We start from the raw sequence: 19814 nt of genomic DNA, 5'->3' as shown, positions 1-19814 counted from the left end.
TCCGTTCCTCTCCTGGGCTCCCAGAAGCAGACCCTCAGCTGAGGGTCTTGTGTGTGGTTCCAGAGGACTTGGTCACAAGACAGTAGAGGAAAGTCAGACAAGGTCAGCCAAGTGGGATGGAGAATGACCACGCAGGCCCTGCAGCAGAGCCCCCCAGGCGAGAAGAGAGCGAGCAAGCCAGTGCTTGGCCTGGGGTCTGTAGGCGCTGGCCAGCAGAAGGGAAGTGCCCCAGGCCTGGGAGTGCTCACGGGGTACCCGGGGTCCAGACACCACAGCCCTCAGCTCCCCACAAAGCTGGCGCACCCTCCCGCAGCGGCCGCGCGGACACCACGGACCCCCAGCCTCTCCCACCTGCTTCTCCACCTTCCCCAGCCTCCCCATCATGCTGGGGTCCTCTGGCAGCTCCGCCTCCGCCGGGCCCTTGCCTCGGTCTTTGTCCGCCATCGCTGGGCCACGCCCCACGATCTGGTCCACTCTGCCGGAAGAGATCCACCCCGGGCGTGAGGTCGGGTGAGAGTGCGGGGCCCAAGGCGTCTCCTCCTGGGCCAAGCCGCAACCCCCAGTTTCAGGCCCCAACTGAGCCAGAGCCGACTGAGGGCAGCGAGGAACCAGGACAGACGGACGCCGGGCGCCAGGTCCCCGTCCCCGTCCTGCTCTCTGCCACCCTCGGGGCCTGTCCCTTGACCGTCCCATCCCAGCGGGGCTGGCACATCAGCGAGGAGCAGAAAAGGAAGTCAGGGCCATGCACTCCCAGCTCCCCGTAGCTTCCCCAACCCGAGCCCAGCCCCCACTCCGGCTCTGCTCCTGGATAACGTGCCACTGAGGCCCCGCCCACCCGGGGGTCTGGAGGGGGCGGAGCTAAAGGTCTGCAGAGGGAACCACAGAAGCGCGGGTAAGGGGCAGGGGGGCGTGAGGGCTACGCTCCATGCGCCAGACGCGGGAGGGGACACAGACTAACACTGAAAACCACCAACGCACAACCAGAAGGGACAGACAGAGCCACTGCCAACCAGAAGGGGTCCGTGTGCGCTCGTGCGTGTACACGTGTGTGCTTACTGTGCATGCGTGTGCGTGCTTCCATGTATGTGCGCGCACGTGTGTGAACGTGAGTGTGCCCTTGTGTGCACACGAGTGGGGGATGCGGAACGCAGCTGAGCTGGCCTCAAACAAGGGCAGCAGTCAGGAAAGCCAACAAGAGGGGAGGGAGGCCTCCTTCCTGGAGGGGCTTCTGCTTGACCACCGTTTGAGCAGGAACGGCCCCAGAGGAGCTCAGAAGGGGCCTTGAGAGCAGCAGCGTGGGCGCCTGAGCCAGAGGGGTGCAGCCACATGGACACTGGGCAAACACACTGGGGCCAGGGTGCGGCTGGCAGGACAGTGACCTGGGCACAGGCCACGTGAGCCTCATGGGCAGAGCCTCTTTCCAGGCTCCAGAGTGAGGAGGGCTGCCAGCCCCCCTAGCAGTGCCACTTGAAGCCACTGCCCCTTCCCCGGCTGCCTTCCTCATCCACAGCTGCCCTGATTGCCTGTTGGGACTCAGGGATCTGTCCTGTCTGTCGCAGGAAGCAGGAGGGGTCAGGCTTGCATCAGCCATGGGGCAGCCTCCTCATGCTCCAGTGGGCATCATGCTTGATCATGCGGGGGGGCTGGGTGGGGGGGGGCGGACGAAGGGCCCTCAGACTCCAAGCAGACGCCATGGGGACAGAGCGGGAGGAGGGCTGTCTGGTGTTCAAGTGTCCACACAGTCCAGGCACGGGCGCTCAGCGCCTTCACCCCTGCCACATGACGGGCTGTCCACCTAGCTGCTGCCCTGGGAGCCTCAGCCCAGGGTCGGCCTGGAGCTGCTGCTGGTGGGTGCTCCCTGACTCTGCACTACCCCCTCCCCTGGGCCTCAGGTGAGGAGCTGGGCTTAACCCCTCATGCCCAGTCGGCCCTTCGGCCCCTTCTCTGTGGGAGTCTGCGTGTCCTCTGGCTGCAGTGGTCCGGGAGGCCTGGGGGCTCTGAGGGCTGGCAGGGCCTCCTCAGCCCCTGGGCCCTACAGCGATGCCGGAAGGGCAGGCTGCTGTCTCGGGGCACAGCTTCCTGGGGGCTGTCCTCCTTTTGGGGCACAGGAAGGACAGGGGATGCGAAAAACACTGTCTGGGCTGCCCTGGGTCAGGCCTGCTCCCTCGGAAACTCCTTTCTTATGGGAGAGCTGCCAGGCTGAGGTGCCAAGTACACTGATCCCCAGCCTCATGCACAGAAACCCCAGCACATAGGAGTCAGACACCCAACTCGCTCCATTGGCCCAGTGGTCAGCATCCCTGCTGGCCTTCAGGACACCCCTGGTCCCCTCTGCCAGCACAGCCAGGGTGCCTCTGTCCTCAGCCCACATCCCTGCCCTGGGTGCTGCTCTCGCAGACCTGCTGAGGGCGTCACAGCCATCATTTCAACCGTCCAGGGGAACAGGAAGGCTCCGATGTCTGAATTCACCACCAGTGACCCTGGTTCTGCTGCCTAACACCTAACTGCCCTCATACCCCACTCCCCTTTGGCCAGGACCACCTCCTGCAGGAACCCTGACTGCGGTGACAACTAGACACAAAGTCCAGGGCTCTGGGGACCCCCTGGGCACCCCACTCAGGTTGGAGCCTTTCCTAGTCACTCTTCATCAGGGTCTAGAAGCCAGAGGACCTGCTTGGTCCATAAGCAGCCCAGGGTGACCCACCGGCAGTGGTGCTAGGAGCCTGCATTGGTGCTCAAGCAGAGCCCCCGCAAGGCAGGCCCTCATGTCTGAACGCGTCTGGCCCCTGGGGGGCTACCATCTACTTGTGCCCAGGGAGCGCCCCCACAGCAGTCACACAGGTGTCACACAGCCTCCCCAGGAACCCGCCAAGACGAGCAGCTCAAGGGCCCCAGACCCAGCCTCCCGGGGCTTCAGAGGACGTTGCTTTGTCAAGGACAGAAACAGCCCCACATCCTGTCGAGCAGAGAGGGTGCTGCCGTCATGTGGCTGGAGCGAAGGGGACTGGCATTCCACACAGACAGGCGGGGCGTGTCCTGACCTAGGTGAGTACTGGGGTGACTCTCTCGGAGGGGCCGTGGGTCCTTTGCTGGGGTACTTCTTGTGCCGGGGAGTTGAAGGGGGTGGGGGGCCCACAATCATATCTATCCTGGCGAGTAAACAAGAAAAGAGACACCGGGAAAACGCATCGTGAAGCAACATGGGGGGAGGGGGGCAGCAGGAACTTGCATAGACGAAATGAACGACCTGCTGAAGGCCGCCCCGACCCTGTACAGACGGGCGCAAGGACTCTGAGCTCCAGGACCTCGGCACCGAGCAGGGTCGCAAGCTCGCGGTGCCCTGTCTGCCCGGGCCAGTGTCCACATGCACAGGACACTGGCAGCAGAGTGCCAAGGGCCCCAGGAAGGACACAAAGGCCCTGCCAGTGAGCGACAGACATCCAGCTCCTGCGGGGTGGGTCTGTCTCATCTGTTTTCCAGACGGAAAGGGAGGGAGAGGAGACCATCTAGGACAGAAGAGTCTGGTGAACAAAAACAGCTGCTGTGACCGGTGGAGGTGGGCCAGCCGTTGGGACCCGGGGCAGCCTCTCACTCACACTTGCACACATGTGGACATACATACACGCTCACACACTGCACACACCTGCATGTTTGCATGCACTGGCACACGTTCACACACCCGTGTACACATGCACTCTCACACATTTGCACGTGCACAACTGCATGTGCACACACGTTCACACAAACACACAGATCTACTCAATGCTCGAGGAGGACACTGAGCAGCTGACCTCCTCCTGGCCCAAGCCCGTGGACAGGAAGGGGTCACCCCCCGGCCCCACCCAAAGGGAGAGCTGGAGGCCTAGATGGACCACTCCCCTGGGATCTCAAGAGGAACCGGGTAGACGCCACCTGCTCTGGGGCCAGAGGCTGGGCTGACCCCCAGTACCGCCACGACCATCCAGACACCCCTACGGCCAGAGTCCAGGCTTCAGGGCCAGAGAACTGGCAGCAGCTTCAGTGGAGGGGCCTGGCCAGCAGAGGGTGAGGCCCACGCCAGGACAGACCCACGACAGCCATGGCATCACAGGCACCACAGACACGTGTGCTCGTTTGTGTGGACGGTGCGTGCTTCTGAGCACATGTGTACTCAGCATGCATGCGTGTGTGCTGGCCTATGGGACATATATGTGGACATGAGACTTAGGAAACAGTTACTTGTGTACACGTGTGCCAACACACATGTGCATGTGGGAGTAGACACAGTTCTGTGTGCATGTGTGTCCCGCGTCCTCACTGCGTCTGTGTACATGCATGTACAACTGACTCCTAGAGTGAACAAGCCAGAGACGGCAGTGCCTGCGTGCGCCCTGCCCCGGCCACGCCAGGCACCTGTCCAGCCCCACCGCCTACTCTGGCCATGGGAATCCCTCTGTGTGAGGGGAGGGAGAACCGGCCCTTCCATTCTGGAGGAAGAGGTGCCACACGGCCTAACTGCTGCCCAACAGGCCCATGGAAAACTGCCCCTTCACCTCTCAACAGAACTACTCTCCCCAGCTCACGTGGGCACACATACATGCAAGGACACACAACACACACAGATACATGCGTACACCCACACATTTCTGCAAAACATGTATTGCACTCGTGTGCACACATGCACATGCATGCACTTTACACATACAAGTGTGTGCACATGTGTACCTATGGTCTGCACGTGCGTGAGTACACGTGTGCATTCACATACATGCATGTGCACACATACACACATACACGCTTGCCCATCATGGCAAGGGCAGAGAGAAGAGAGAAACAACAGAAAGATTCAAAAACAGACCACACGAGGACATGGCAGAAACCCCTCATGGGGCCGGTGTGGGGCCGGAGAGGAAGGGCCCAGATGTGGCAGCAAGCAGGGCCAGCCACTGTGTCTGCAGCCGCATCCGCTGCCACATCTCTGCCGGGAACAGGCAGCCTGCACTGCACGGGTCCCCGAACAGCACCCAGGTTTGGCCCAGAGGACCCGGCTCCACACCCCAGGGCAGGGTGGGCGCTCTTGCCTGGACTGCAGGTTTTTGATGCGGGACAGCATGTCTAGGTGGCCAGCTGAGTACTGCTCGATCACATCCATCACGTCATAGGGCCGCAGGCTCTCCTTGAACTTCCGCTTGGACACCAGGAACCGCATAACACTGGCGGGGGGTCAGATGAGGGGCTGTGAGCCCTGGGCAGAGACCACCGAAGGCAGCCCCCCAACAACCACCTAGCTATGGCCCTCCCAGCATCTCTAGCGCTGTTACCTAGGACACCCACCCCCATAACCCCTCCACCTTTGGGCCTAGCTGTGCTGAGGACCCTTGTCCACTCAGGAACTCCCGTGCAGCACAGCTCCTGGCCATCCACGGACAGCCCCAGGCACCTGGCACCCGGGCGCAGGTGACAGCCATGACAGCAGGTGCCTTGTGAGCCTCAGGGCCCAGGCTGAAGTGGTGTCGGCCACGAGGCATCGCCCTGGAGCCGTGTCCTCACACCCGCTTCCCAGGCCCCACGTGCACAGATGGCTTTGCGAGAGGCAGCCAGGTCCTCACCACACGGCCCGAATGCTGACTTTGAGGCCTGGGGTCAGATCCTCTGTCACAAACTCGCAGTTGCAGCTCTTATTGTCGTCCACGATGTCCTCCCCCGGGAGACTTGCTTCTGGGTGGAAGGACACAGCCCGTGAGGGGCCGGGCAGCCCCCGGCACTGAGGGGCCTGGTGCTCTGGCCCCACAGCGCTCCAGCCCCCAACTCCTGCCTTCTCAGCCTGCTCCCCTCCACTGTGCTCCTTGGGGAGCAGCCACCATGAGAGTATAAGAGGGCATCACTGTGCATGGACAGATGGACAAAACATGATATGTCCACACACGGGACCCGGGGAATGTCTGCCGTAAGAGCAGGAGCACACCGTCACCAGTGCCGTGGGTGAGCATGGAGCTCGTGGTGCAGGACAAGCCCGTGTGGCCCCGCCTCCCAGAGCTCCAGGACAGCAGGCCCCTACCCCCGGGGCTGCCCAACCCACCTTCCGAGTTCTGCCGCGAAGCAGCACCCCTGGCCCGGAATGCCTGCCGGGCGCGGCCACGTTCCCCGAAGCTCCAGCTCTTGGGCACCTTGCTTGGACTGTCCTCTAGGCTCTGGTCGGCGCTGGGTGACCGGCGGACGGTCTGGGCCTGAGGGGACCCCTTGCCCTTGGCAGCCACGCCGCGGGGGCTGGAGAAGACACGGTCTTTCAAACTGACCTTCTGACTGCTCCCGCGAGAACCGATAAGATGGACAGACACACAGAAAGACAGCAAGAGAGGTCACCCTGCAAAGAACACTCCAGCCCACTGGCTGCTGGCGGGTGTATGGGGCACCGAGGCCATGGGGATGGGGAAGGAGGGTTGCCTGGGTGAGTGGAGACGAGTCAGCCCTACCACAGACTCCCGGGGCCCACTGGGTGCTCGGCCTGGCCAGGGACCAGTCAGTGGACTCTGAAATCACTTTCAGTTGCCACCCAAAGGTGCCTGAGCTCTTGCCACACTGTCCGGCCAGGCCTCCTTCTCCAAACGTCCTGGGCACAGCCTGAGGGCACCCAGCCACTTCAGTGGTTACCACACCTGCCCCTCCACCCTCGTAACTGCACCAAGTCAGGAGGGTGAGGTCTGCAGCTGACCCCTGGGCCCATCTGCCCAACCCTGGGGAGCTGCCTAGAGGAAGAGTTGCAGGGGAGGGGGAGGGGAAGCAGCACGGAGGGCAAAGGTCTGCCCACCCCTTCTACCCAGGGCAGCACAGGTTCCCCCAAACAGGACCCATCCAGAAATAGAACATTCACGCTCTGAAGAACACTTGGGGTGCCAGCTGAGCCCTGGCCAGAGGTCGCAGGGAGGGGGCAACCGTGGCCATCCAGCTGCAGCCCCATAATGGGCTCCCTGCCCTCATCTATTGGTAACCACAGAGATGGATCTGACACCCCGAGTTTGTCAGTTCTAACATCCTCCAGGCCTCAGGCAGGAGACAGAAGCAGTCATGGTAGTCACAGGTCAGGCCCAGGGCCAGGCGGCCACTCACTTCCTCCCATAGACCACCATCTGCCTGGAGGAGAGCGAAGTCCCTGTGAACTGTGAACCCATTCATGCCACCACACTGAGGGGCCACAGGACCTCCTGGAGTGGCCTCTGCACTGCCCTGGGGCCCAGGGCCTGGCGCCATCCCTCACGGGCACCTGACAGGGCCTCTGCTGCCCCTGGGAAGCAACCACCACAGCTAATCCCTCAGACAGTGCCAGCCCCATCACAGATGCCCCGGGTCAGCCACCTCCATTGACCCAAGGGGGACCCACAGCTGACACAGCGTCAGACGGCGCACAGATGACAAGCCATGGACAAGAGACGGCCCATGGCCTGGTCCACCCAGCCCAGACACTGCAGTCCAAGCTGGTGCCCCCACCTTGCCCCCAGCCAGCTGAGACCCTCTGTGCTAGTTCTCAGGCCTGAGGCAGGGAGCCCACTTGGAGGGGAGGTTCCCCCAGAGACTCTGGGTGCCCAGGGTCCCCTTGAGCACAAGAGCCAGGGCATTTGCTTGCTCAGGACACTAACCCCAAGCCTGTAACTGCTGTGCCTGTCACGAGACCAAGACAGGGGTGGGGGGCCAAGGGACCCCGGAGCCAGGGCATGGGGGCCAGTGTGCAGATAACCCTCGTCATTCCCTAAGGAGACCACCAGCTGGTCCAGGAGAACCAAGAAGCAAGGGCCCCACCTAGACTTTGATGGGGACCCCCAGCTGGATTTGCTGTCCTGTGCACACCAGAGGTCCCTGGAACTTGGCCCCACGCAGCTGCCTACGAGGACAGAGCCACAGGAAGGAGCCTTCCCTGGCCTCGCCCTGGCCCCGCCATCCCATCCCTGACTCTCAGACTGCTCAGACCGGAGAGGAGCACCCTGCTCGGGGACCATAGGTGGTAGTCTGGACTTTCTCAGTTATCACAACTCAGAGTCACAGGCACGCAGCCCCCCAGCCACCCTGATCCTTCGTTAACTCCAGGTGCTCGAGTGCTGACAGTCCTGCAGGAGTCAAGAAAGGCCCTCCCTCACCTCACAAGCCAAGGATGAAAGCAAATGCAGGGTGGGGCTCTGGCCGCCTGCCCCCAGGGAAGGAGCAGGAGGCTAGCCCACCCTCCAAGTGAAGGGCATTTACACGGGGCCAGGGAGCAAGCTCAGGAAGGTCTGGGTGAGAAAGCAAGGCCCAGCCTCTCCTCTCCTGCCTGCCACCACCCCCATCCCCCATCCAGGGCAAAATCACCAAAAAGAGAAGCCAGCCATCAACAGGGATAAGCAAGGGGGCGCCCCAGCTGAGCGCCCCTATACCCTAGTCTGCACGGCCAGGGCCCAGCGTGTCAGGGGGAGAGCCAGCATCCACCGAGAGAACCATCTGGCCCACAGCTGGACCTTGGATGCCCAGGGAAGGTGAGGAAGATGAGGGGAGAGTTGTGAAACACACATAGCGGGGCCAAGCATGGCCTGGGCCCCTGGACCGGCTGTGGGCACCTTTGGCCCTTCCGGTTCCCAGGCAACCTGACCACAGCCCCCGACCTGATAGGCCAGCCTGTGGCCAGAAGCACCCTGGACACAAGCTCTGGGCAAGCAGGACAGCTTCTGCTGGGACCCCAAATCTCCCCTCCGAGGGCTGCAAGAGCCCCCCACCCCCGCAGGCCTACTTCAGAACACACAGGCAGCACGGCAGGTGCGGGGTGGGGGGAGGTCTCCCCTCCGAGTCCCTCTCTGGGGGAGCAGGATTCGGAGCATGCACGGATGCAGGTGTGCAGGCATGCCGCCCTGGAGCCCCGACCTGCTGCCCAGCCCCTCCCCACGCCCACCACTCAACACCCCTGCTTCCAGGGCCAGCTCGGACCACATGCACACGATGACTGGTGAGTGCAGCTGCCAGCACCTGCGGGCCGCACGGGGCAGGGTGGGGCGGGCAGCAGGGGGCCCAGAGCAAGCAGGAGGACAGACACTTCCACATCCCCGAGAGCAGACAGGGCACAGAGAGAGGAAACGTGCCGGCAGTCAGGGAGCCCACGGGGCAAAAGGTCGGCCCTTCCACCGTCCCGTTTCCAGTCTGCCCTAAACCAGGCCTGTACGTGGGAGGGGGGAGCCGCGGACCTCGGGCTTTCCGGTGCGTCTGGTGTGCCAGGACCACAGGGAGCCCGGCACACACAGGACAGAGCCGCCTCCCGCGGGCGGGCAGCGGGTGGAGGGCAGCGCCCTCCCTTGCGTAGTAGAGGTGCTAGATGGCCCGGCCATGTGGAAGTCTCGCAGGAGAGCAATCAGACCCCGGAAGGCACGCTTTGCGGGTTCAGACCCCCTGGCCGGCCCCTCTCCTACTTGGAGTACAGCATCGTTGGGGCATCGTTTGGCTTGGGGCGAAGGAAGGGCGTTAGCGCCGTGCCCCTGTTGCCCAGGAGGGCGCCTGGGGTCAGAGGGGGGCAGGGGCTCCACGAAGGGGCTGGGAGGTGAGCTTCCAATCAGAATCCGGGCCTGGGGGGCCGGGCGGGCGCCAGCTTTTCCCTGGCGCATCTAGAACCTCTAATAAGCAGAGTGTTTGGAGCGGAAGGGGACAAGAGCCGTGCAGCAATGGTCGTCCGAGCGGCGTGTCCGCGATACCTAGCGTGTCCTGGGCAGCATCCACACAGGGACTCTGCGCACCGTCTGCCTTTACTGGAAATGAGGAGAGGACAGTTAGTCCTGGGGGCGCTGGCGACCGGAGGGACCCCGGCCAGGCGTGTGGGCGTGGGGTGCACCCGCCACAGAGTTCGCATGGGAGAGAGAAGTGCGAGCGAAGGAGGTCGCGCACGAAGTCCTCCGTCAGCCTGGAAAAGAAAATAGTCCCTATTTTTGGAGAGAAAAAAAAAATCCATTTTTTTTTTCTCTCCAAAAATACCTTTTCCTTCCAGCATCTATTTGGGGCCATCTCTTTCAAAAGATGTATTATTTTTTTGCTATATTCATGCCAACAAAAAAATAATACATGGGCTAAGGCTTTGCTGGTTCTACAGGGACAGGATTTCAGAAAGCTCACGTTTTCAGAGGAAAAACGTGCGAGTTTGGCTTCACAAACCAACCCAGCCAGCGGTCTGATCAGAAGTGGCCCCCATTTACCCAGAAGGCAGTGGCCACCTCTACCCGGAGGGGAGCCAAGGAGGAGGAGGCTTGGGGCACCTGCACATCAAAGGGCCAGCCAAGGCCAGACCCTGGGTGAAGGCTATCCTGACGTGCAGCTAGCTGTTCAGGAAAGGCAGCTGGTGGTCAGCCTGCCCAAGACCCTCCGCAAAGGCCAGAGCAAGCCTCAGCTGTGCACAAGAACCTGCAAGTATGTTAGTTGATCAGTCATGTCCAACTCTCTGTGACCCCATGGACCACAGCCCACCAGGCTTCTCTGTTCATGGGATTCTCCAGGCAAAAATACTGGAGTGGATTGCTATTCCCTTCTCCAGGGGATCTTTCCGACCCAGAGATCGAACCCGGGTCTCCTGCTTTGCAGATGGATTCTTTACTGTCTGAGCCACAAAACTTTTAAGCAGAAATGAAAAGAACCAGCGAGAACATCAAGAAACCCTTCGCTTCCCTGGGGTCTCACTCTCTGCCTCCACCTTCAAAGTTGTTGCTTTTGAGACAGTGGCTCCCAAACTGCTGCGCCTAGAAACCCGGACGCAGCCAACAGTGTCGACTCACATTCACTTAAACACCGGTGGCACCTGCCACTGTCCCAGCAAGGATCTCCCCACATTAACACCAGCAAGCTAGGGTCAAGGCTCCTCAAAGAGCTCTCCCTTGGCTTCACCGGCCTTGTCCTCTGTGGAGGACCCTACGAGAGTGTGCGTTTCCCTGGTAGGACCTTCCCCAGTTACTTCAGGTTGTAGAAAAAAACTAACTAGAGGGCCACCCCGGGCGGAGGGGCACACCTTTCCAGGACTCGGACCCCCCCAGACCCTGCCCAGCAGCTCACAGAACTCAAATTTAGGGCAAACGTGCTCTCCCCGGGCACACCCCCGAGGCAGCCACAGTTCCACCAGGGCCTGATGGACAGATGAAGACCCTAAAGACCAAGACCTACATTGCCAGCTCCTTGCAGGGGTCCCCAGGCCTGCACACAGAGCCCTGCCTTGCCCCGCCTGGGGGCTCCTCCCCCAGGAAAGAGCATGAGGTGGGGTGGGGTGTCTGCCTCCGGCTCTTTGGAAGGACCCCAGCCTTGAACAGATGAGCAGCCCCGCACTGCCCACCCACCATTTCCTACATGACACCTCAAGCCTGGCTCCCACGCACAGGAGCTTGGGGAGCGGCTCTCCAACTGCAGTGGTTTCTTTAGTTCTAATGAAAATTTAAACAGCCTCACGTGGCCAGAGGCTCCTGCATGAAACAAGGAAGTCTGAGAGCAGGACAAGAGCAGAGGGAGGGGGACTGGTGGTGGCCCAGCCAACCCCCCTGAACACTGCTCCTCTGCTTGGGGTGGGCAGTGAGGGGCCCTGACTCCAGCCCATCGCCTCTGGGCTCTAGGCTGGCCCTGGGGTTTCCTGCCCACATTCAGCCCGGGGGGGCCTGGGTTCAAGAGGGTGGAAGAGGTGCCCACAAACAGTCACCAACACCAGACTGGACAGACACGCACCCAAACACGGCACACGGCCCCCCACGACGAAGAGGGGGCCACACGGACGGGAGCAAAGCAGCTGGGGCACAGGGGTTTCCCCAGGCACAGGAGAAGGCAGTCAGAAATGGGGTAGATCAAAGGGCAGGTCAGAGCCACACCCGGAGCAGCACAGCCCGAGACCCCCACCTGCCCCCCCCACCTCCGCCAGCCCCACGCCTTGGTCTGACGCCCACACAGCCACAGTGCATGTCCCCACAATGAGCCAGGACCAAAGGGTCTCCCGGCAGTGGAGGGCCCCCGCACCCACCCCATCCACCTGCTTAGGGTCCCCTCGCCGGGCAGCCCAGTAACAGCCCACCCACAGGTGTCCAGGGCGGGACCCTTTCCTGCAGACCTACTGTGCATCGGGTGCTGCACAGGGGCTCCTGGCTGCTCCAGTCGGGGCACAGAAATGCCCTGGCTGAAAGGTGCGCTCCCAGGATAGGCCGGCCCTCTGTCCCAGGGCCTCAGCCTGGGGCCCCCAGGGGAAGCCGCTGGTCACAGGCAGGGATACACGGACACACGGGGAGGGAGGGAGGAGCAAAAAGCGGGTTCGAGGAAGGGGAGCCACAGAACGTGCCGGAGAGCCAGGGGGCTCCCGTGAATCCTCACCTGGAGTCCTGCTTTCAGGGTCAGCCACCTCATCCCCAAAGACAGAGCGGACGTGAAAGGGGCCCGAGAAGGGCAGTGACATGATTAAAGGCACTTGGGGGGGGCAGGCAAGATTTTCCAGATTGGGGGAGGGGAGGGCAGGAGAGGAGAGAGAGAGAGAGAGAGGCTGAGACGAAAATTGTCTGGAGGGGAGAGGCACGCAGGTGGCGAGCACAGGGAGCCGCGATAGGCCGGAGGGGCCACGCCGAGGGCCAGAGAGCGCCCACTGGGCAGAGCTGAGGGCAGCCGCGCCCACCTGCTCGGCCTCTGGGTCCTGGGGGCTCACAGGAGGGGCTGATGGCAGCACCAACGGGAACCAACGAAGTGGAGCAGCCTCGGGGCACCCCAGAGGCCAGGCTTGCTGCTCCCCCTCCCTGCCCACCTGACCACAGCCCCGTGCCGGGCCCCTCGGTTTGTGCCCATGAGAACAGAGGTCACTGCCCAGGATAAAGCCACTCTGGTCTGGGATCTAAAGGGTCATCTCTGCTGCTCTTTGGGCTGGTTGGAGGCAAAGCACTGCTGATGTTTCCAGGTCAGCTCCAGCGGCCAACCCGCTTCAGGGACTCAGGGGTGGGGTACATGCCCCCCTCCGATGGATGCTGAAGCAGGGCTCAGCCCATTGCCTTCCCAGCTGAGCAGCCTTCAGTCCAGGAGGGCACGAACAAGCTGGCAGCGTCTTTGGCCCATGGCCTGGGGAATGGGACTCCCCATGCAGGTGTGGACAGGGCACCAGGGAACCCCTGAGCTCAGGGATACACAGCAGTACATGGGCAGGTTGCAGGTCACCAGACTCGAAAGTAGTGAATTGATCTGGCTTTCTTTTCAAAACTAGGAAAACAGCAGGGTGCTATCACCCTAACCCCAGCTGAGATCACCCCCGGGAGTCCCCATCTGGGGTCCCAGTCTCAAATTCACATGAACCAAATAGAACTGCAGGGGCCTAGACAGACACAAGTAGTGGGGTACGGGTGCCCACCCAGGGGGTGTGAGGCGGGGCAGGAGACCATGCCCAAAGGGAACCCTCTCCCACTCCTCCATCCTCCAGAAACCTCCACAAACCAAGACCTGCAGGGGTGGTGTGAAGACCTCCCCTCAGAACAGCCCCTCCCCCTACTGCCTGACCCTGATCTGCAGTGTTTGGGACACCCCGTGGGAGTGTCCACCTGGGTCACCCTCGACTCAGAGCAGCCCAGACCCTGTGCCTGGAGCCAGTGGGACCGCTCCCCTGAAAGCCCCCCAACTCCCGCCCAAGGGGCTGCAGTCACAGGCGGGCAGACAGGAGCTGCCCCTCAGCTTGGGGGCCTGGAAGGGGGCATAGACCCAGGTGCCCACATCACCACTGGGCAGGGGTCCTCGCGCAGTGGCATCAGGGAGCATGCACAGGCCCCGCGGCAGCGCGAGCTCCACGGGACACGCAGAGCACAGCGGAGGCAGCAGAAGGCAGGCGGGCACTGACCTGGGAGATGGCTCCGGCTGAGGCTCCTTCCTGCAAACAGAAGCACAGAATGTCAGAAGCCGGCCCAGCAGCTGAACCCCACACAGGGCCCAGCTGATGCACAATGCTCCTATGGCCCAGGGCTCCGTGTGAGGGGTGCAGAAACAGCCCACATGCCCCTGAGAGCTCCCTGGGGGCCCAAGGAGGCAGGTTCCAGAGGGACAGCGAATCTGGAAGGGGTCACGAGAAGTTTTGAGACTGAGGGTGCTATGGCCACATGTTTATGGACACTTGTTTTAATCAGCATCACCAATATTAACGAACTTTCAAAGAGGACATGTGAAGAAAGCTCTGGAGCTGTCAACTTCCACAGTCGATGCTCAGGACAGCTAAGGTCCTTCACTTAACCACACCCACGAGGACTCTTCCAGATAAGGTCATGTTCACAGGTCCCAGGACACAGATGAATCTTTGCAGGGGGGCACTATCCAACCCTCTCCAGATGCCCCACTGCTGAGAGTTCTTCAAACAGCCCTGGGCGCTGGGCCCAGCAGGCATCCTCCCCTCCTCTCCCATTGGCCAGTCCGTGTCCTTGGCAAGCCTGTCTGTGTCAAGTGCTCCGGGAGTCGCAGGTTTTGTGGTCGTGAAGGAAGCAGCAGGTGCTACTCACGTGTCTCCACCCGATGCTCCAGGGTTGGACTCTTCCTCTGACCTGTGGCCAGAGCACCAGCCTCCCAGCCCCATATGGAGTACCACCTCCCCCATGCCCACCCCCAAACCAGCCGCCCTCAGGATGGGAGCCAAGACTGGTCAGCAACAGGGGAAAACCGCCAGCAGCACCAGGGCCTATGGCAACAGGATGTGAACATTCTGAGCCATCAGGGGCCTTAGCCCAGCCTGAGCGCCCCTACTGGCTCTCATGGAGCCATGGGGGATCAGAGCCAGCATGGACGCCCCCGCCCACCTGAAGGTAAGTCCAGACTTGCTCTTGAGGTTCCGCAGCAGCTCCAGCTGGTTGAGTGGCGGGATCAGTCTGCAGCAAGAGGACAGGTGAGTGAGCCCGCAACCCACCAGAACCCCAGGGACCCCCATGCCAGCTCTCACTGGTGTCCACATCTCACATGGGGACACAGGCCATGACGACCTGTCACAGGCAGAAACAGGAGGAGTCCATGGCGGCAGCAGACCCCCAGGGAGCCCATGCCTCCACCTCTGCAGCCCAGGCACTTTATGCATTCCTCTGGGCTCACTTTCCCTGGGCACCTCGGCCTGGGAGCGGGTGGTGTCCAGGCCATCCCTAGAAAGGATGCCCACGTGGAGCAGGTCCCGCAGGGCACCAGAAAATGGGGGGGGTGCCCCTCCCCATTCCCAACCACTGAACACCCCCTGGATTTGCAGCACAGTTGAAAACGCAGCCCCCAACATCCTAGGACTCCCAGACCCTCTCTCTCTGAGACACTCTCTCTGCCAAAGCTGAGCAGGGCAGAGGTCCCAGGAAAGGACTGTGCTGGGCAGAGCCCACTGGGCGGCTCCTGGGTGACTGGTCTGGCCCTACTCTGAGCCCCATTTCCCAGATGGAGTCCCACCCACCAGGACAGCTGCATTCCTGGCCTGCCTGCCAATCCAGCATTCAGTGCTGTGGCCACCAGCAAGAAAGCCAGAGGTGAATCAAGTCCCTCTGGGATGCCAGGCAGTGGTCTGTACACCTGGGAGGCTCCGGGGAAGCCCACGCCCCCACCTCCAGCTGCAGGAGCCTTCACCCAGAGACTTGGGTCCCCACGCTGTCTGGGGACACTTTTGTCCCTCCCCCCACCCCACTCCCCAGGTCCCTCCCCACCCCACTCCCCACTTCCCACCTGGTTCCTGGACACTTTCAGCCCTCAGCTTCCATCTCGTCCATCAGTCACCCTGTCAGCTTCCGGGCACTGGTCTCTCCTTCCTGACTCAGCCTCCACTTGTTCTGACACCCCACCTGCTCTGTGACCCCCAATGTTTGTGAATTCCCACCTGCTCTGACACCCCCATCTGCTCTGACACCCCTACTGTCTGTGACATCCCCACTGAGCCCCAGGTCCCCAAACCCTGTCCTGAGCCTCAGGCCTTCTTAACCCTGGGGACCCCTGACCCTCCCAGGCAACTCTGTCCAAGCCTCTCCTGGGTGTCCTCACTCTGTCCCGCAGTACCACCATTCCCCACACACCCTGGTTCCAGCCCCTACCCCCTGCTGTCCCTCCCACGTACCCCATGTCCCTGGTCCCTGAATGCCCATCCTCCTCTGACTCACTCTAGTCCTTCTGCTCGGACTCCCCACTGTCTCCAAAACAGGAAGGTCCCTGACCCCCTGTACCCGCAGCCCTGACCTGCCCCCACCAATCAGTCTCCAACTTTGCTCTGGTCTCTCCCAACTCCTCTGCTGCCCGGCCATGCCCCTAGCACCCAGAGGAACATCCCTCCCCCGGCCCTGCCCTGGTCATTGCCATCCCAGGGCCAGCAGGTGTGACCCCGCACCTCTGTTCCCTCTGCAGCCCCAGCCCCGCCAGGCCTGGATCCTGGGGACGCTCACCCTCCTTCTCCCCCTCCCCACTCCTCTCCAAGGCTCTCCCCTGTCCTCTTAGGTCTAGACCAAGCAGGAGGCCTGGGCAGTTCAGTCGGCTCAAGCCATGGGCACAGTAGAGCCCCAGGAGTGACACTGGGGCAGAGCTGGTCTCCCCACCACCTTGAGCACCCACCGTGGCCTGGAGCAGAGACCCCGGGCAGCTGGACCCACTCGCCCCCACACACGTGGGTCAAGGGCAGGGACACGCAGTTAGGATGCCATGCCTTGGACACAGAGCGGCAGGGGGACAGAACACAGACGGGCAAAGGACGTGCAGGCACCACACACTCGAGGGCCACGCACACACAGTCCAGTCATGGGGGATGAGGGTACAGCGGGCGACGGGGGTGGGACACACAGGAGCGAGCAGTATTAGTCTAGGGGTCAGCCGGCTGCGGAGGACACCACCAGTCCCCAGGCCCGGGGCTGGGCAGGGGTGTCTCCGCAGACATCGGGGGATGTGGTGTTGCTGGAGTAGATGAACCAAGGGGCTGCTGGTCTGGGAGGAGCCTGACAGGGTCTGAAGCAGGATCTCCCCCACCTGGAGCCCCAGGAGTCCAGGGTCAGCAGCCGGGAAGGACCCTGCTCCCTCTCCACCCCGCCTCTGGGGGGGCAGTCAGGCCCTCCTGCCTGCGGAGCCTGGCCCTGCCTGGCCCCCTCTTCCCTTCTGGGAGCAGAGGATTAACTCTGACAGGTTCCCACACAGGGCACCGAGGGAGGATGAGAGAGCCCTGCTCTGCGGGGTGGAGCACGGTGCCACCACTCTGAGGGGAAAAACAGGGCCTACGAAGGGCACAGGGGACCCTTCCTGGAGCAGCTCAGCACCTGGTCTAGACAGGGGACCCCAGGAAGCGAGCTGTCCGGTGCAGACACGGTCAGTGGGGCCACATGGATGGGCCACAGGACCCTCTGTCCATGGCCTCGAGTCTCACTCTCACTGCAGTGTGAAGACTTGGGGTGGGGGAGTGGATGCAGGGAGAGACCCCAAGCCCAGAGCAGTCTGCCAGGACTAGGGGCTGCTAACTGGGGGTGCCCCAAACTGGGACGGCCAATACCCTGTCTCCACTACCTCTGCACTGGGCATAAGTGGGGCCCCGGGGGCAGGGTGGAGGCGCAGGGGCAGGACCCCAGCCACTGAGACAGGCAGGAAGCAGAACAAGGGACAGAAAACACCTGGACAGACAGATCCAGCACAAGAAAGCAGCTGAGGGTGGGGGCAGTCAGGAGAGGGGACCAGGGGAGCGAGGAGGGGGCGTGTGGCTCCAGATAGGGGCCACAGGCCGGGCGGGGCTGGCTCAGGGGGCCCTGGGACAGTCCCCAACAGAACAGAATCACACCACACGCTTTCCGCCCATGCAGTCCTACCTGGAGGCCCCGTAGGTTTGAGTTTGCGAGCTTTCAAGTGTTTTTCACACACACACAGAGGGAAAGGAACAGAAGATTGTAAAAGAACGGGAGAAGAAAAACGAAATGAAAAAAAAATAGTTGAGGAAAGTGGGGGAAACAACAGAACAAAGAAAATTAGCACGAGGGTCGGTCCTGCCTCAAAGGCTGGGAGCACAGGGCCTGGGGTGAGAGCGAGTGCCCTTGGGCCCCCAGCACCCCGAGACTGAGTGTCCCCGGAAGTGCTGGTGGGTCGAATGCTGGAGAGGGGAGTGGGCAGCACTGTCTCCCAGGTGACAGATCCCGGGAGAGGCAGGTGGGGACCTGCAGGAGGACTCTGCCCCAGTGAGGGCTCCGTGGGTGGACACGCAGGGGCAGGTGAGGGGACTCTTCTGGCTGAGAGGACCCAGAGTTCAGTGCTCACCGGAGGGCACCTGACCTTCATGGACTCCGGCCAGGCCCCCACCCTTCTCACCTTGGAAATCATCCTGAGCCCAGGCCTGGCACCAACACACCCCAGGGGCAGAGCCTGGAAAGGTGCCCACTGTCCATGCGACCCCCGGGGGGGTCCCCAGGACACTCTCTCCCCACAGGGATCCTGGGGGTGTCTGCACCTTGTCCTGCTGGGGCCTCGCTGTGGTCCGGGGGGTCTCTCCTTCCTCGACAGAGACCCTGGCCCTCGCTGGGGGTCAGAGGGTCAAGGTTATCCTTTTGTTTCTAAACACAGGGCCCACCACCAGTAGGGCTGCACGGGGCTGTGGTCCGTGGAAGCAGCCGCATTTACCTCTGTGAGCTCAGGGGGCCGTGTCCACCAGACTCACACACTACACCCCTGACAGCAAGGACACTAAGCAGGGGGCGGAATGAAGGTGAAAAATAAAAGCCGCAAACTATAAAACAGAGAACAAAGTTAATAAAATAAATCACACACGATTCATTTTTGAAAAGTACATGTTTTAAAGAAAAAGAAACAAAAGGCAAACAAAATGATGAACAACTGAAAATGGGGATTAAGAACAAATGGGGGGCACACACAGGCAGCGTGGTGGGGGGCAGAGGTACCTGTACATGGGGACGGTCACCGTGCGCTCGTAGTACTGCCACGTGGAGTGCAGGTCCGTGCGTGACAAGTTGGTGGCATAGAACCTCCAGGCGGACTGTGGAGAGGACGGGGGTCAGGCGGGCGCTAGGGGCCCTCCCGCCTCTCCCGGGGCTTCGTCCCCATGCATCCCTCTGCACTGGCCTCTGGACAGCAGCCCAGTGTCGCTCCCACCCCACGGGCCACAGTCACCTCTGCAGAGTGGAGTTGGGAGGGGGGACCCGGCAGTGAGTCTGCATGGAACTCCAGTTCTTTCCCTTCCATCTGTCCCACCTAATGCCTGGCAGCCATCACCCGGCATCATGGTCACCTTCCTGCCCTCCCTGGGGGACAGGAGGTGAGGGCCAGAGCCAAGGACATGGGCTGCATCCTCCACTGTAAGGCTGAACCCCTGCAGGGCGCAGGCCTGCCCTTTACACCAGCCTTGGCCAGGCCTGGCCTCTGTTCCCAACAACTCTTGTTAATCAGAGTAAAATACACATAACGTAAAATTCACCCTTTTAAAGGGCACAGTTGATTGGTGCTAAGCTTGTTCCTGATGCTGTGCAAACGTCCCCTTGACAAACACCACACTCTCACCACCTCAAGACTAAAAGCCCCCAACCCACCAGCATGACTCCCCACTCCCTCCACCCCTGGCCTGCCATCCCTGATCTGCATCAGTCTCTGTGGTTCCCCACTCTGGACACTTCCTAGCAATAGAATTTCAGTGCCAGGCCTCCTAGGTCTGGCTCCCTCCGTTTAGCGCGTTCCCAAGGCCTGTCCCTGGTGGAGCCCGTGTCCGAGCCTTGTTCTTTTTAAGGCCAGACATATTCAAGCATGGGGCTTCCTAGGTGGCTCAGTGGTAAAGAATCTGCTGCAATGCAGGAGATGCAGGTGCAATCCCTAGGAAGATCCCCTGGAGAAGATGGCAACCCACTCCAGTATTATTGCCTGGGAAACCCCAGGAC

The 19814-nt window shown here is 61.8% G+C and overlaps 1 protein-coding gene across 15 annotated transcripts in view; it reads right to left on the bottom strand.

Moving 5' to 3' along the window:
* Positions 1–19814, bottom strand: part of KCNQ2 (potassium voltage-gated channel subfamily Q member 2) — a 49037-nt gene that overhangs the window by 6442 nt on the left and 22781 nt on the right. The window contains exons 8-17 of one of the 15 annotated variants that reach the window (XM_043884288.1): positions 18828–18922; positions 17748–17777; positions 14751–14819; positions 13808–13837; positions 9681–9734; positions 6059–6282; positions 5589–5697; positions 5061–5192; positions 3042–3149; positions 352–475 (exon numbers count right to left, since the gene is read on the bottom strand). In XM_043884288.1, coding sequence (XP_043740223.1) covers positions 352–475; positions 3042–3149; positions 5061–5192; positions 5589–5697; positions 6059–6282; positions 9681–9734; positions 13808–13837; positions 14751–14819; positions 17748–17777; positions 18828–18922 — 975 coding nt within the window. Of the gene's footprint in view, positions 1–351; positions 476–3041; positions 3150–5060; positions 5193–5588; positions 5698–6058; positions 6283–9680; positions 9735–12312; positions 12406–13807; positions 13838–14750; positions 14820–17747; positions 17778–18549; positions 18656–18827; positions 18923–19814 lie in introns of those variants that run through there. The other 14 variants (XM_043884289.1, XM_043884292.1, XM_043884296.1 and 11 more) reach the window with 14 other exon arrangements.

The sequence above is a fragment of the Cervus elaphus genome, chromosome 23, assembly GCF_910594005.1.
Source record: "Cervus elaphus chromosome 23, mCerEla1.1, whole genome shotgun sequence".
NCBI classification, from domain to species: Eukaryota; Metazoa; Chordata; class Mammalia; order Artiodactyla; family Cervidae; genus Cervus; species Cervus elaphus.
The sequence above is the reverse complement of the archived record's forward strand: the minus strand, read 5'-3'. Positions and strand labels throughout refer to the sequence as shown.